Source organism: Suncus etruscus, chromosome 14 (assembly GCF_024139225.1).
Source record: "Suncus etruscus isolate mSunEtr1 chromosome 14, mSunEtr1.pri.cur, whole genome shotgun sequence".
NCBI classification, from domain to species: Eukaryota; Metazoa; Chordata; class Mammalia; order Eulipotyphla; family Soricidae; genus Suncus; species Suncus etruscus.
The window spans coordinates 33582887-33598994 of record NC_064861.1 but is presented as its reverse complement, the minus strand read 5'-3'; the positions used below and the strand labels follow the sequence as shown (position 1 = coordinate 33598994).

The 16108-nt window shown below is 49.8% G+C and overlaps 1 protein-coding gene across 4 annotated transcripts in view; it reads right to left on the bottom strand.

The window, feature by feature from the left end:
* ACSL6 (acyl-CoA synthetase long chain family member 6) overlaps positions 1 to 13081 on the bottom strand; it is a 79532-nt gene extending 66451 nt beyond the window's left edge. For 2 of the 4 annotated variants that reach the window (XM_049786731.1, XM_049786732.1), the window contains exon 1: positions 12949 to 13081. In XM_049786731.1, the coding sequence (XP_049642688.1) occupies positions 12949 to 12997 (49 nt within the window). In that variant the 5' untranslated portion in view covers positions 12998 to 13081. The other 2 variants (XM_049786734.1, XM_049786733.1) reach the window with 2 other exon arrangements.
* Between the last annotated feature and the right edge of the window lie 3027 nt (positions 13082 to 16108).

Sequence of the window (16108 nt, the reverse complement as noted above, 5' to 3'; positions counted from 1 at the left end):
AATGGAGAGAAAGCACAAAGCAGCTGTGATCAAAGTACTTCCTCACCTCCTTGGCAAGAGCACCATTGGGGGAAACCACCTCCTGCCCCAAGAGGCCCCAGGGTCCCCAGCAACAGGCTTGGGAAAGAGTCTGCCTACTAGGGAAGTTCTGATGTTGGAGGGAACCTGGATCCAAACCCTGATTTAAGATGCATGGCAGAGGCACGGCCTTGACAAGTCCTTCCACCCTTCCAACAAACCTACCAGCATAGAAAGCTGGGCTAGGCACAAAGGGAAGACAACACGCAGCACAGAGGTTGGCTCATATTCACCCTGCAGAAGCACATTACACGGTTCCCACCTTTGCAGCGGGCTCCTGGCACTGTGAGGTTGCAGCCCGACTTCCACTCTTACCAGCCTCCCTTTGCGAAGGGTGAAGGGTGTGTGGTACCGGGAGAGAGCTTACCACATCTTGAACAAAGCTCAGAAGCAGCAGAGGCTCTGCCCTGAGTCTGCCCTCCAGGGGACAGCCCAAGGCAACGATGGCAACAGGCAACGCTTGCTCTATGGAGCAGAGTTGTGTCCTGACCCGTGTGTCGCAGAGGTTCCCAGGCAGCTGGTAATGCAGGTCTGGCAGGGACTTGGGCACACAGGCTCTATGAGAAGCTGCTGGCCCCTCAAGGCCCCCGCTGCCCCCCTCCCCGTGCACACAGGGCGGGGCTGGCTCAGATCAGCTCACAGCTAAGCCATCCTGCCTTAACCCCCACGCTGCCAGGCTACCAATTCACATCCCTCCCGGCCTACACACAGTCTCAGTCCCAGACCGGAGTTGGCCAAATGGATTGCTTAAGGGCAAAGCCTCTTCATACATGCTGCAGGGGCCAGGGACTGGGAGCTACAACCAGGGTCTGTATGTGGGGGCCAGGGAAGCCCTTGGGTAGACCAGACTGTGAGATGCATTGCTCTTGGGCAGTGTGAATGGTAGAGGGCGCTGTACTAGCCTCTCCACAGAAATTCCCATTAGTATTCCTGCAGAGGAAGGAAATAGGCAGATCTGGGATGAAATATCTTCTCTGACATGCTCAGGGGGGTGAGGAGTGCCCAGAGCAAGAGGTCAGGGTCAGCAGGTGGAGGGATTTGGGGGAAGGGGCCAGCATAAGCACCCAGGACCACTTAATCCCCCACCACACACACCTACTCAGAGAGATGTTTTCTTGGCTGCCCAGAGCCCAGCTACCTGAGAGCTGAAATCCATGCCCTGGCATGAGGGGTCAAAGCTGGTCTCTGAACTCTCCACCCCTCTGGTAGGCAGCCTGGGACACTGATTCTCAGGCACATCTTGAAACTCCTTAAGGTGAGGGGTGAGGAGGCACCTCAGATATGTCCCTTTCAATTTTCCAACTTCGTAGTGAGCATGTGGTAGTACTTACAGGCCTGTGGTAGCCTGTGTGAGGTGGTGAAGGTGAGTCCAGACTAACTTTCCAACCCTAGTCTGAAGTGTCCATCCCATCCAGAGCCTCTGCTGCAAGACTCCCAGGCATCCCCTAAGTGTCCTCTCTCTGGAGACCTGTTTGCAAAAAATGCCTGGCAACATTAGAGCCCTCAGGCCTCCAGGCCTTCCCTGGGGCTGAATTCACAGCTCCTCCTCCCATGTGGGCCAGGCATGAGAGCTCCTTACTCAGCTGGGAGTCAAGGCCCATTAAATCCCACCAGTATGCCTGAGGACCCACCTTCAGCCTCAAAACATCTTCTACTTCCTTCTTGTAGAGCCCTTACTTTTCTCCAGGCATCTTTGAGGACACATTTCAATAAGACGAAAGGTTCTGGGGGCTGGAGAGATAGCATGGAAGTAAGGCATTTGCCTTTCACGCAGAAGGTCAGTGGTTCGAATCCCACCATCCCATATGGTCCCCTGAGCCTGCCAGGAGCGATTTCTGAGCATAGAGCCAGGAGTAATCCCTGAGAGCTGCTGGGTGCGACCCAAAAACAAACAGACAAAAAGATGAAAGGTTCTTTTAATGATGCTCAGAGCAACTTCTGGGGCAGGAAATATAGTGGCCACAACCAAGGTTTTGGCTGGTAGTGCCAGAGTGCTAGGAGCAAAGCACCAAGGCAGTGGTTCTGGCCCAAGAAAGGTGGAGGTGGGACAGTGATCAGGTTTAGGAAAATACAAGCTTTACTGTCACATAGGGAAACCGGGCTCGCATGGTCAAGTTCCCTCAACCCCTCCCCACACTGCATAGGACATAATAGCCACGAGAGGGCTTTTTCCTTTATCTTCCCCTTGGGCTTTTATTAGAGTCAAAGAAACCACAGACAACTGGGGCAGAGATGAGGCCCAGGGCCGTCCTGACTTGGGAATTGCCAGACTAGACCCACAGCAGGCCACATTGCAGGGTTGCTGGGTGACAAAGTAGTTCACTCACCGAATCTCCCCGAGCAGCCTGAAGGCTCAAATACAACACTTGAATGTGGAAAGACCCAAGTCCAGCCATCTGTGACAATGTTCCCTCCAGTCATAGGCTCTGTTCAGGCAGTAGCCTCAATGGCCTTCTCTGCTCCCTCAATTGCAGTCTGGTCTCCCAACAAGACTCTCACTCACCCCAAGCCCAGTTCAGGGAACACGGGCTCACATTCCTCAGGACAGCGTTGGGAAGCCAGGCTCCAACCACCCTTCCAAAAACTTAAAAATGCAAACAGCCTTGAGAACAGAAGAGCAAACAGAAGAAACACAGTGTCTTTCACAAGCTCTGAGATAAATGTAGCCCTCGCTACAAACCATGCCCCACAAAATTCCCCAAGCTAAATTATCTCAGTAACTGCTAAGACAATGGCAAAGCTTCCTTTGGGAACAGTCACAGGAGACGACGAGTCCCGACCTCCTGGTTCCTCCTTTCACACTAAACTCTGAAGTGTAGACAAGAAACCTTGCACCATGAATACCACACAAGAACCATGAGTACCACACAAGCCAAGCCTAGTCCTGGGTGCAGGAAGCCAAAGTTTGGGGCTGAAACAAGATCCTTTCCCTGTCACAGGCCTCGAGATGGCCAGTGGGGCTGGAGAGCAGTATTCCACCGCTGAATACACGCAGGGCTGCAGAGTTCAGCCCAGAACAGGGATCCAGGGTTGTTCTCAATGGGGTCAAGATGACGTAAGGCCCTTAAAGCAGCAAGGAAAGGCTCCGTGTCATGTAGATAGAAATATTTCTGACAAAGACACTTTGGGCAGTCACTTGAAGTCTGTGAGCTGCCAGGACTTTTTGGGCGAGAGCAGAGTTCCGGCTGCACCAAAGACTGGGGCAGGAAGCTGAGACTGGGAGGACTGAGGGGCAAAGATTGTGGCTGGTGCTGTCTAAAGTCTCAGGCCTTCCAAATGACATTTAGTAACCTGGACAAGTTGTGTCAAAGAGCCCTGGAGAAGGAACTGCAGCTGTGGCAAGGAGTCACCAAGGTTTCTTTGCCCCTTACCTCAAGATCTCTAGCATTTTTCTCACAGAACAGAAAACAGGTTAAAAGTTAATTTTCTGCACAGCGGTAGGGCGTTTGCCTTGCATGCAGCTGATTTGAACAGATGGCATCCTATATGGCCCTCTTCCCCTTGCCTGCCAGGAGTGACTTCTGAGTGCAGAACCAGGAGTAACTCCTGAGCGCTGCCTGGTGTGACCAAAAACAAAACAAAACAAAAACAAACAAACAAAAAAACCTCAAAGAGTTAATTTTCTACAAATGTGATTCACAACTTCATTGGCTTCCTCAGACTTTTAAATAAAGTTTCTCTCTCTTTTTATTCTGTTTATTGGGGGGGGGGGCACACCTGACTGTATTCCTGACTCAGGGCTCAGATATCACTCCTGGCAGGCTCCGGGGACCATATGGGATGCTGAGGATCGAACCTGGGTTAGTCCCTGGTCAGCAGCTTCCAAGACAAATACCCTAATGTTGTGCTATCTCTCGAGCCCCCAAAGTTTCTCTTTTTGAATGCCATGAGGAGAAACAGGTTTGAATACCACTCTACTTGAGGGAAAGCCCCAAGCACCTCCAGCCTTCTATTCGTCCTCAAGCCATCAAGTTCTATTGTTGACTGATGGGACCTTATGGCAGCCACAGGGTTAAGGCCAAGCCAAGTAGCCCAGCCCCAATGGGGCCTGGAGCACCGAGAAATCAGGCCCCCTTTTCAAGGCCAGGAAGAATGGGGACTATGCAAATGAGCGCCTCCTACAGCGCCAAGGGGAGGGCCACTCCTGGCTGCTCAGTCTCTTCAGTCTCTCCACTCTGGGCACATGAAAGAGTTGGTGTTCCTGCGCTGGCTCCAGGCGCCAGGCCAGGCTTAGTCTGTTCTCACCAGAAACAAAAATCTCTTTCAGACCAAAGCAAAACGAGGTCCTGGCTGGCCGAGAAAGGCTGTTGGCAGCTGTTTGTGCCGAGAGCACCATTAAAGGAGTCCCACTAACCACCATATGCTCAAATACAGCCAGAGGTCTCTGAGGGCACTGAGCTACAGTGATGTCAGGTCAGAATTCAGGCAAGAAACAGGCATTAGTGTCTCTATTCTTTGTGAAAACTAGAAATGGCTGGTATTGGTGTAGTAGTTTTTATGGTTTGTTTTGGAGTCACACCCGGCTATGCTCAGTGTATCTATGCTCAGTTATTGTTCACTCTAGTGTCTATGCTTAGTTATTGTTTCTAGTACTTGGGAAACTTTATAGTGTGTCCGGGGTCAAATTCTGGCTGGTAATATGCAAGCCAAGTGTCCTACTTGCTGGAATCTTTGACCTTAGTAACTTTTTTTCGTAAGAGGGAACCTGGGGAACTGTCCTGATGTGGGTGGTGAACAAACAAAGAAATAAGAAACAAACATGGTGGGGCCGGAGCGACAGCACAGAGGTAGGGTGTTTGCCTTGCACATAGCTGTCCAGGACAGGCCTGGACATCCCATATGGGATCCCCAGCATCCCATATGGTCCCCCTAGCTAGGAGCGATTTCCGAGCGAATAGCCAGGAATAACCCCTGAGCGTCACCAGGTGTTGCCCAAAAAACCAAAAACTTAATAAATAAATACATAAATAAATAAAATAAATCAAAGAAAAAAAGAAACAAACATGGGGTGCTACAAGACCTCACAGGCACAAGAGCTGAGGCATGGAGCTCGCATGCGCCCTCTGCCTGCAGCCTGCAGTGCTGCCCTCAAGCTGAGGCTGTGGTGTGTGAAGACCCTAGCGAGGGAACCTGGTTTGAAATCGTTCGCTTTGGGGATACATCAGGGTTTGGACTCATCTTCAGCAGAAGCAGTAAACCAGGACAGACTTCAGTCTTGTTTTAAAGGTGGAAATGGCAGTTCTGCTAACTTCGGGTGTCAGCAGAGACAGTGAGAGAGCCTCAGCATGAGTCTCAAAGGCTCTAATCTAGAGCATGGATGCGACCCAAATCACCACTGTCAGCAGACAAGAACACAGCCAGACCTCACAGACACACATACAGGATGCACTGGCTTGAGAGGAAAACTAGGAAATCCAGGACAAGACTACTTAGAAAGTGTCCTGTGCCACAGCCATGCCTGCAAGCCCTGGTTGTATCTTGGTTCAAAGAAATCACACATCTCTAATAACCATGTGCTGCTGCTCCATCCTCAACTGCCACAGTGTGCCACATAGCTCAGAGGGCAGGGCAGGCATGTCCCTGAGAGATCAAGGAGCTGCCTTAGGCAGAGAAGCAGCAGGCAGGAGATGGAGAAAAAGGATACTTCCTTTCAGATAAAAAAGGGGCTTCAGTCATCATTGTCCCTGCTGAGGGAGCCATGACCAGAAGAGCAGGGACCTGTACCTCCACATCTCTCATCAGTTCTACCTCCTTTTCTTACCACCTCCTAAGGTACAGCCAAGGTGTACAGAGGAGGGCCTACCAGCAAGGTGGGAAATAGAGTCCAAGTGAGTAGATGTTCCCCAGAAAGCCACATCTAATTCATTTCCTGCAAGGCATTGCCACCATAATACTGGCAACTAGGCAAAGTCCTGGGATATCAGAAAAACCCTCCCATTCTAGAGGACAGAGGACAGAGTAGAGGGCCAGAAGCACTGTTCCCTTCCCATAGGAGCACTTTGAGACTAAATGGGCCTCAGCTGAGTTTCCCTTTTTTCATATGGATAAATGCATTCCTCTCATTAGCTTCTGGGGACTCACTGTTCCATTATTCTCTGGCCAATGTCTCCTGTAATCTCACAGTGGCCCACTTCCGTCCTGCTGCTATGGACACAAGTTTTGACCTCTTCCCATCATATCTCCATATGTCTGTAGCACTGCCGTAGCACTTCCAGCTAGCCTTGCTGCCCAAACTTGAACTGACCTCACTGTTCCTTCCACTGGCTGTTTGCCTATTCAGTAGGAACCGCAGCAGGTTCCAAGAACAGTTTATTGCTATAGTTGGTGCAGGGGGAGGAATCTTAGTCCCCATAGCCAATACTCACTGGACAGAGATGCAGAGGGCCATGCTCTGCTCCATTCCTCATGATCTTCCCCTGCTCCTAATTGGATCGGGGCAGGGTTCCTGGAGCTGGTCACTGGGCTCTGGTTCAGAACTGCCTATTCAAGGAGATTTACCTGTCTGTTCTCTAACATTTGTCAAACCCTAGATGTTCTTGGCCCCAGCAAATGTCAACTCGGACCTGCTTATCTTAGGATCTGAAAACTGAGCTGCTAAATATTCCCTCACTGGCACCATCTTGGCTTGACTCTCAGCTTTAAAACCCCAGGAGACAGCTATACCAGAACACAGTCCTCAAGGGGCAAATAGCTAGTCAGAGGCCAGTCACTCCCAACTTTTCACATATAACACCTTCCCTGAGCCAGTTGTTGGGAGAGGGACTATGTCTTTAAAAAGGGCTGTTGATCTTTGACATCCTTCATGCTCTGAGATTATAGGTTGGCCTCAGAATAGAGAGCTCAATGTGTCCCAGCCTAGTTTCTACTTACCCACTTTTACCTACTACAGACTCCAAATTTCACATGAATTAGGAAGCACACAAAGGAATGACATATGGGAATGACCACACTGACCAGGAGTTCTTAGAGGAACTAAGCAACTAGACATCCTGAAGAACAACCTTAACACAGCACTACACCCTCAAGATTCTCTTTCTCCAATCAATCCTAGGGCCCCTGGGTTTTCATGATATCTTTGGGAAAGGGATCACACCATCACACTATCACACCGAGTCAGCAAGAGAAAGAACAAAGCCTCCTCTTACCTCTTCTTGGTCAGAACTTTCAGCCTACCAAGAGACTTGGGGCTTGAAAGAGACAGCAGAATATCACTCACAGAGAAGCTTACTACCCATAAAATCACCCTTTGACTTTGGGTTAGTTCCTTCATTAATCCATCCACTCATTCATTCAGTAAACACTTCTGAGTCACCTCTGGCTGTTGAGTTCTCAGCATTCATGTCAGTGAAGGCTCCCCTGGTATTGTCTATGGGTACACCTGCTTGCCTGGCAGCTCCATAACAAGGCACCACCCCTCAAGGACCAAGGAGCACACTCTAAGAAGTCTATTATTTGCTAATCAACTGCTGGTGAGATAATGGTTTATAAATCACATTATCAGAATAAATTACTCTCTGGAAATTCAGGTATCTTTTATTTCTGTACACATAGTCTGCCTGACTCTGGGTAGGGTCAGAGAGGAGGCATTTGGCCTATGAACAAAACCAATCACACAGCTACAGAAGAGGTCCAAGACTTTGCTGCAGGAAAATCTGTGTCATCAGAGTATACATATGGCTTGTGGAGCACAGAATAGTGTCACCCTGGCCAACCACATGCCAAATTTGGGCTAATGCCCTTGGTACAGTCACCAAACAGAATCCAGTTCAAGCTGGGTGGCCTAGTATTCTAGTACTATGGAAGAGAACCTGGTGAAAGCACTGACCAAGCAGAATTTTCTATCTTGTTTATTCCTACTGCCAATTTCCCTTCATGCAGCTATCTCTGCTTGAAGTGCATTCTCTTTCCCACCTTCCTCTGTGTATTTCAGAATCTTGCATGGTCAGGGGTAGGAACAATAATACAGTGGGTAGGGCACTTGCCTTGCATGCTCTCAAGCAGAGTTTAAATCTCTGAGTAAAGCTAGGAGTAATTTTTTTTTTTTGGTTTTTGGGTCACACCCAGCAGTGCTCAGGGGTTTTTCCTGGCTCTGTGCTCAGAAATTGCTCCTGGCAGGCATGGGGAAACATATGGGACTCTGGGATTCGAACTGATGACCTTCTGCATGAAAGGTAAATGCCTTACCTCCATGCTATCTCTTCGGCCCCGCTAGAAGTAATTTCTTAGTGCACAACCTTGTGCAAATGTGGCCCAAAACACAAATAAACCAACCAAACAAAAAGAATCCTGCATCCTCTTTTTTAGGAAAGGCTTGATACAATCTTCATAAGCATCCAATGAGCCCTTTCCCATGTGCCATACTCTGCTCTGGACATTTTACATGCATCTTCTCTTTAAACATACTCTTGTCCAAGGGCCACTCCCTGGATGAGGATACTGCCAAAGAGGCCCAAATCTGACTGATCCAGCCTCTGGTCCCTCCCTGGATAGCAATTCTGAGTTTGTGGTCTGACATATAAACAACAAGCATACAGTTGAACTGATGTGCTGTATGTATGTACCAACAGACATACAGTTGAACGAGCTGTTGTACTATGTAATGGTCCCCTCCTAAACCCCCTTCCTCAGTGACTCATCTGTTTAAATAGAAGTAACAGCACTATTGTGGGAGAAGAATCGAGGAAGTCTGGCAAAGAATCAGAACACAGAGCATGACACATGGTAGGAGATAGGGAAATTTCAAGAAAATATTAAATCAGCATGTTGGAAGCACTTCCCCCTCTTAGAGCACCCCAAAACACACACACACACACACACACACACACACACACACACACACACACACACACACGAGATTATTCAAGGAATAGTTGAGTGCCTACTATGTGTTAGGCAGTGTAAAAAGCCTGTAACTTTTGTCTCCTTTTACAAACAAGCCAGAGCCTCAAACTCAATTCTGTTTACTGGGAACAGGCTGGGTCCCATCTGGGGCTATAGCTGAGCCAAGCCCAGCCTTTGAAGGTCAACCTGATATCCTTTCCAATCCTAAGGGGCAGAAAACTAGCCAGAGTAGAACGAGTGGGTTCTGCTGCCCCCTGGTGTCATGCTCCAGTATCTTCTCCTAGGCTGGGCGGGTGTGAAGACACTGAGGTCAGAGTGATCCCCCAGGTGAAGCTCCCTGCCACAGGCTCTGTGCAGGATGTTTTTAGCCAAACTTGCTTCATGAGGTGTGTCTCCTGCTGCTCTGTCTTCAGCTCCACCATTTTTCTGGGTCCTGGCATCCCAGGACTCTTACCAGTCTTCAATCTACTGGGAGCCGCCAGGCTCTGGGTGCTGGTGGGCTGAGTTGTATCAGCCTGATCCTAACACCTACAGTCATAATGGGTTAGTCACAAATAGATCCTCCTCACCCCAGCAGAGTCAACCCCTACTGCTCCCAGGCCTCACCTGGGTTACCTTGGGCTCACAGCTATTCATCTATCTGCAGCCACAGCAGTTCAACAGCCGCCCACCACTTTCTGCCCATTGCTCAGCCTAGCCACTGTAGCTAAACTGTGACCTCCTCTGCCCACCCCAAATAGAATCCTCTCCCATGCAGATTCCACATGCCTGCCACAATCAATTCAGGGTACCTAGGTACAAGATTGTGAAGACCCAATTCCCCTCCCACCTCTTCCTACACCCCTCTTTCTGGCCTGACTCTACCTGGAACTCAGCCTCTGGCAGATGCCCACAAGCTGCAAAGCCTCACAGCTGTCTTCTAGCATTAGGGTGTGGCTGTGCAGATATTCTGTGGACAAGATATTCTGTATAAGAACAAAGGGCTGCACTACTAGCCTAGACATCTGTTCCCAAACTTCTTTAGCCTCCTGGAAAATAAAAGCACTCAAAGATCTCCGCTAGAAATTTATCCTTTTTTAGGTAAACAGGTAGAAAGTGTCCCTCAACTGTACCAGAGGTTTCTATGTCCCACTGTGAATAGCTCCAGTGCAGTTCTCAGAGGCAATATGGCAAACTAGCATAGAGTAAAGGATGAGCTAGAAAAGAGGTAGGGGAGAGGGGCCGAAGAAATAGTACAGTGGGTAGGGTGTTTGCCTTGCACACAACTGACCCAAGTACAATCTAGGTCCAACACCCCATATGACTCAACATCCCATATGGTCACTTGTGCACTTTCAGCAATGATTCCTGAGTGCAGAGCCACAAGTTACCCCTGAACATCATTGGGTGGGCCCCCAAATCACAACAAAAATTAAAAAAGAAAATTGTGCAGAGTGGTGTGTGATGGTGAATTTCTACTTGGCTTCAGGACACACAGGCAGCTGGAGATGCCAACCCATTGCTGACATGCTTCTCGAGGCCAGGCACAGAGTCTGACTCAAGTTGGAGCAATTTCATTTGTTTTCTTGTTTATTACTCTCGACACACAAGTGGACTCTGGATACAAGGCTGGTCTCTTTAGAGGGAAACAGAGTTGATAAGGCTCAGAGTGCAAGGCTGCTTCTTTGTAGTGGCTCCTTTAGGGTACTCCCTATTACCTTTCGAATCATTCTCTTCCTGCAGCTATTGTCTCCAAAGGGCCACACTGGGTGACAATAAGCATATAATTCTTCTAAAAGTGACATCATTCTGAGGGTCCTTTAATTTTTGCTGATTCACAGAAATCTGGTAGCTGCCATGGGCCCCTGGCAGCAAGGCAGAATATGAACTCAGTCTTAGCCCAGGAGACCCCATTGTTATCAAAGAAAGACTGGGATCCAACCAAAGTTCAAAGCAAGATGCACTCATGATTCAGGAAAGCCCAGTGTGTAGCTCCAGTAATCCAGCCAGTGAGTACCACACATCATCTTCAGTATCCCTATGCCAAATGTGACATTTCCTGTTTGCACTGAAAGTGTGGAACTGAAAAGTTCCTGCACCAAGAACAGCCCTGCAAGATCACCTAAAAGCCCCCGCAGCCCCTCAATGGAGCAAGTTTCCCCACTCAGGGAAACCTGACCTCTGGAAAAGACAGACCACTTGAAGCAGCACTGAAGGCCAGTTTCTATAAGTGTCCACACAATTCCACTTTCAGCCCAGTATCCCACACCAAGGGGCTTTTCTTCCCAGGATTCTGATGGCTCCTGCCAAGTGTGTTCAAATAACTTCCAGGAACCTCCATACTGCCACTAAAGTCCAAGGCTCCAGAAAACTTCCCTTCTGTGTGGGGGACTCCTCAGGGTTGGTGAAAGGGCTTCTGACACAAGAGGCTCTGAGTCCATCACCCAAGTAATAAGAAGTGTATGCTACTACCGCCATTTTGATAACTCCAGTTCCTTAACCCTGACACCAGCTCTAGCCCTGACCTTGCCTCCTGGATGAATGCCCACCAAGTTCATAGGGGCTGTGTTCAGCATCAAGGACTGGCAGACAGAAGGAGCTTAGAAAGCTGAGGAGATTACAGCCTCTCTCACTCTCCTGCTCAAGGGAGGGGTCCTACAGCCAGACTCAGGACAAGTAGAGGTGGTTTGAAATGATTTCTGGACCCACCAACCCTCTAGGTTCAGGCTTTTACCACTAAGTGCTTAGTAATGAATGATCAATGGAAACCTAAGCTAGAATCTTTTTTGCAGATACCCATGTGACATTTGGAAAGTCAATTAACCTCAATAAAAGGATAGTTTGTCTATGAATAGTAAATTATAAAATAATTGTAAGCATGTAAATAATAAACATTAAACTCCTGTAAGCTTCAGGTAAATATTTCAAAATGATGACTGACTCTCGTTCTGCTTAGGAAAAAAACCCTCTTAACCTCCTCTGATGCTCTGTTAGAATATGAAGTAATAAGCACTAACATTTGTAGAACATTTGCTCTAAATTCAATATGGTTTAAGGCCAGTTTAAACTTCGAGCACTTCACCTGATAATTCAACCTAAATTTTCTGGTGGTGGATACTCTGTAATGTTATTGCACCCCCAGAAAACCCCAGCCTAACAGAGGGGAGTGGCCAGTGCAGGTAGCAAAATTGGTGATGAGGGGGCCGGAGATACAGTACAGTTTGAATAGGGTGCTTGCCTAGCATCCCATAAGGTCCCCAAGAATTGCTAGGAGTGATTCCTGACACTGCTCAGACACACACACACACACACACACACACACACACACACACACACACACACACACACACACCCCAAATCAAACCAAACCAAACCAAAAAGCTGCAAGCTGTTATTGAGACCTGTGCTGTGAGGGGGAATAGTGGAGTTGAAGGGGACTCCAAATGGGCTCTGCCTGCTTTTGGAGAAGATGAGGGGCAAAAGGGTTGACTCCTGAGATGGGGAAGCAAGCGGCTTGCAACAGTGGGGACACAAAGCCTGGGGATGGAGCTGGATGCTTTACTCGGTGTCTCACCGAGGACCTAAATCTGGAAGGCCAGCTTAGAACTCCGTCGGTCCTGGGCTGCAGGCCCTCCTGGGGCCTACACATACCCTTGGCTTTTGGACCCTGGAAGTAGCTAAGGAAGGGATGCACCGACAGTCCCTAAGGCGCTTGGTTTTAGGGGGGTGCTTTTGGCCTAGTCCTGCTGGGTGGCCGGTCTGTCCTCCCCAGAGTGTAGAGGGGTGAAGGGGGCGAGAACAGAGGGTGGTAGTGGGGGTCCTTAAGAGGCCCTTGGTATCCCAGTCTCCGGGTTGGGTCCCGCAGACCTAGTCGCTGCCCAGACCTGGCCCCAGGCCCTGGATTCATATAGATGAAAACCTCAAGAATCAGCCCAGCAGTAGCAGCAACCTTGTCTGCGGACCCCACCATCACCGGGATGGACTCCATCCACCGCAGGCCGCGGATGTGGGAGGTCCCGCCTAGGGACGAGGACGGGGGCAGACACTCACCCGCGATCAGCCAGAGCGATGCCCCCGAGACGAGGAAGAAGATGAGCATGACGGTGGCGGGCCCGGCCTGGCCCGTCCGGCCTCCGCGGGCAGCCGCCCGGCAGCCCCGCAGCCCAGCAGTTGCCGCCGCCGAGGCCGCCGCCGCCGCCGCCGCCGCCGCCGGGTATTTTTAGCGCCCGCCTCCCGCTCCGCAGCGCACCCCGCTCCGCCCCGCACCGCCCCGCACCGCACCGCGGAGAAGGCTGGGCCGGGGGAGGGGAGTCCCGGCCGCCCCCCGCCCCACCCCCAGCTCCGAGCCGCCGCCGAACCGCCGGAGCCCGAGCACCCCCTGACCTCGAGCAGGTGACCTCCCTGCGGCCTCCGCAGGCTTCCCCTTTCCGACGAGGACCCGGACGGACGGACGGACGGACGCCCCTGGCCTGGGACTTGGAGGCTCCGAGCACCGGAGAGTGCAGATGCGGGAGAGCCACGAGTTGGATCAGAGAGAGAGAGAGAGAGAGAGAGAGAGAGATGGGGCAAGGCCTATCTATACCTGGCCGGGAACCTCGAGGGATCTCAGATTAGGAATATCTTCCCTTAGAAATCAATTGGGGGGACACCAGGAGCCAGAGGGGGGAACACTCTGTGTAGTTACAAGATAGCAGGACCTCACATACATAAGGTCCCCAAGAATTGCTAGGAGTGATTTTTGAGTACAGAGCTAGGAGCCCTGTCACTGCTCATATGTCACACACACACACACACACACACACACACACACACACACACACACACACACACACACACACACACCCATACCAAACCAAACCAAACCAAACCAAAAAGAAAGCTGCAAACTGTTATTGAATTGCTAGGAGTGATTCCTGAGTACAGAGCTAGGAGCCCTGTCACTGCTCATTTGTCACACACACACACACCAAACCAAACCGTCACACACATAAGGTCCCCAAGAATTGCTAGGAGTGATTCCTGAGTACAGAGCTAGGGGTCCTGTCACTGCTCATATGTCTCACACACACACACACACACACACACACACACACACACACACACACACACACACACACACACCATACCAAACCAAACCAAACTGTTATTGAGACCTGTGGTGTGAGGGGGAATAGTGGAGTTGAAGGGGACTCCAAATGCCACACACAGTGGCATTCATGGTGCCACTAAAAGGAGGTGCCACTCCTGGTCTCAAACACAACCAGGAGAGTCCCATGACCCCTTGGGAGGGCCAGTAAATGGCCACTCGGCTACCGACGGACACATTTCTTGCAGGGCTGGACCCCTGGATTCATGTCTGCTGTTGGACAGAGGAAGCGCAGTTCCAAGTCCTCCTTGAACAGTGTGGGGAGCTTTTGGCTCGACCCCACCAGGCATCTCCACTTCCATGGAGTTGGAAATCTTTGCCTCCTATCCTTGACAAGCTCTCAAACTCGGATGCCCCGCAAGGCCTCCAGCACCGAGGACAGCGCTCAGGGCTCCAGGCAGCCCTCCCAGGCCAGGCACTAACTTGGAGGAAGGCAGGGAACTAAAGAGTGGGTGAGAGAGCAATAGGTTGGTTCCTTGGGTCTTCCAGAGATCACCTACCCTGTGCGCAGGGTACTCACAGCTCAGCAGATGGGGTGCTGTTGGAGTCACCGGTTTTCAGACTATTCAGGATATTTCTTCTTGGCATGTACTTGTCCCACCTGGGCAGGAAGAACCTCTGGATTGGCCCCCTAACCTCTGTTCTCCAACCGTAGGGGTGGTCCTACTCTTCCCAATAAAGATCTCTGGTCAGAGAGATTTCTTCCAGTTTAAGTCCCACAGCATGCCTGTCTGCCTGCCAGTGCTTTTTTTACCTGTTTGCAGCTAGCTTGTGGTGAAAGTTCCTGAATCTATTTTATCCCCCTAACCTGTGTGGATTAATTTTAGTATCTGCAGTTGCTTCCAGACCCAAATTCCTCAAATCCCCCCCAACTCCATTGGGGTATGAGGGGTGTAATTTGTACAGAGTGCAAATTTGTACAGGGTGCAATTTGTACAGAGGCCTGTGCCTATGGTATAAATGACATGTGTGTGCCCAGCCTGCCAGTGTGCACCTTGTGGGCATACAGTGCAGGGAGTGTGAGAGAGGTTCTGAGCCATCTCCTCTGTTACACAGTACCACTTGCCACCTTCTTCTCCATTGAAGAATATGAACTCCTGAGAGGGCCACTCTTTTGTTTTTTTTTTTTTTGTTTGTTTGTTTGGTTTTTGGTTTTGAGTCACACCCGGCAGTGCTCAGGGGTTACTTCTGGCTCTATGCTCAGAAATCGCTCCTGGCAGGCTCAGGGAACCATATGGAATGTCGGGATTCAAACCACTGGCTTTCTGCATGCAAGGCAAATGTCTTACCTCCATGCTATCTCTCCGGCCCCTATTTAGGGTTTTTTTTTTTAACCCCAAAGATCATATTGAATGTAATCATTTGAATGAAGTAAGAATTTATTATCATATACTTTTTTTTATAAAAGTATATATTGGATTAATTCTCTAAATCTTTCATTATAAGGAGGTCATTTTAATGAAAAGTATTATCTAGCTAAAGACTGGCAGGCACAGGGGACCATATGGGATGCTGAGATTCGAACCACTGTCCTTCTGCATGAAAGGCCAAACACCTTACCTTCATGCTATCTCTCCGGCCCCAAGAGAGGGCCACTCTTGATGGAATACAGGCACAGTCTGAAAAGAACTTCAGTTTTTTTGTTTTGTTTTGTTTTGTTTTGGGGTCACATCCGGCTGTATTCAGGGGTTACTCCTGACTCTGTGCTCAGAAATCGCTCCTGGCAGGCTCAGAGGACTATATGGAATGCAAGGATTCAAACCACCATCTGTCCTGGATTGGCTGCATGCAAGGCAAATGCCCTACTGTTGTGCTATCTCTCCAGCCCCTTGACAAGAACTTTAAAAAAAAATTTTTTTTTGTTAAACCCAGTGCCACTCAGGGCTTACTCCTGGCTCTACACTCAGAAATCACTCCTGGTAGGCTCAGGGGACCATATGGGATGCCGGGATTTGAACCACCGTCCTTCCGCATGCAAGGCAAACACCTTGCCTCCATGCTATCTCTTTGGCCCCCTTTGACAAGAACTTTGATAGAATTTTTCACTCCCAGGTTTTGCAACAC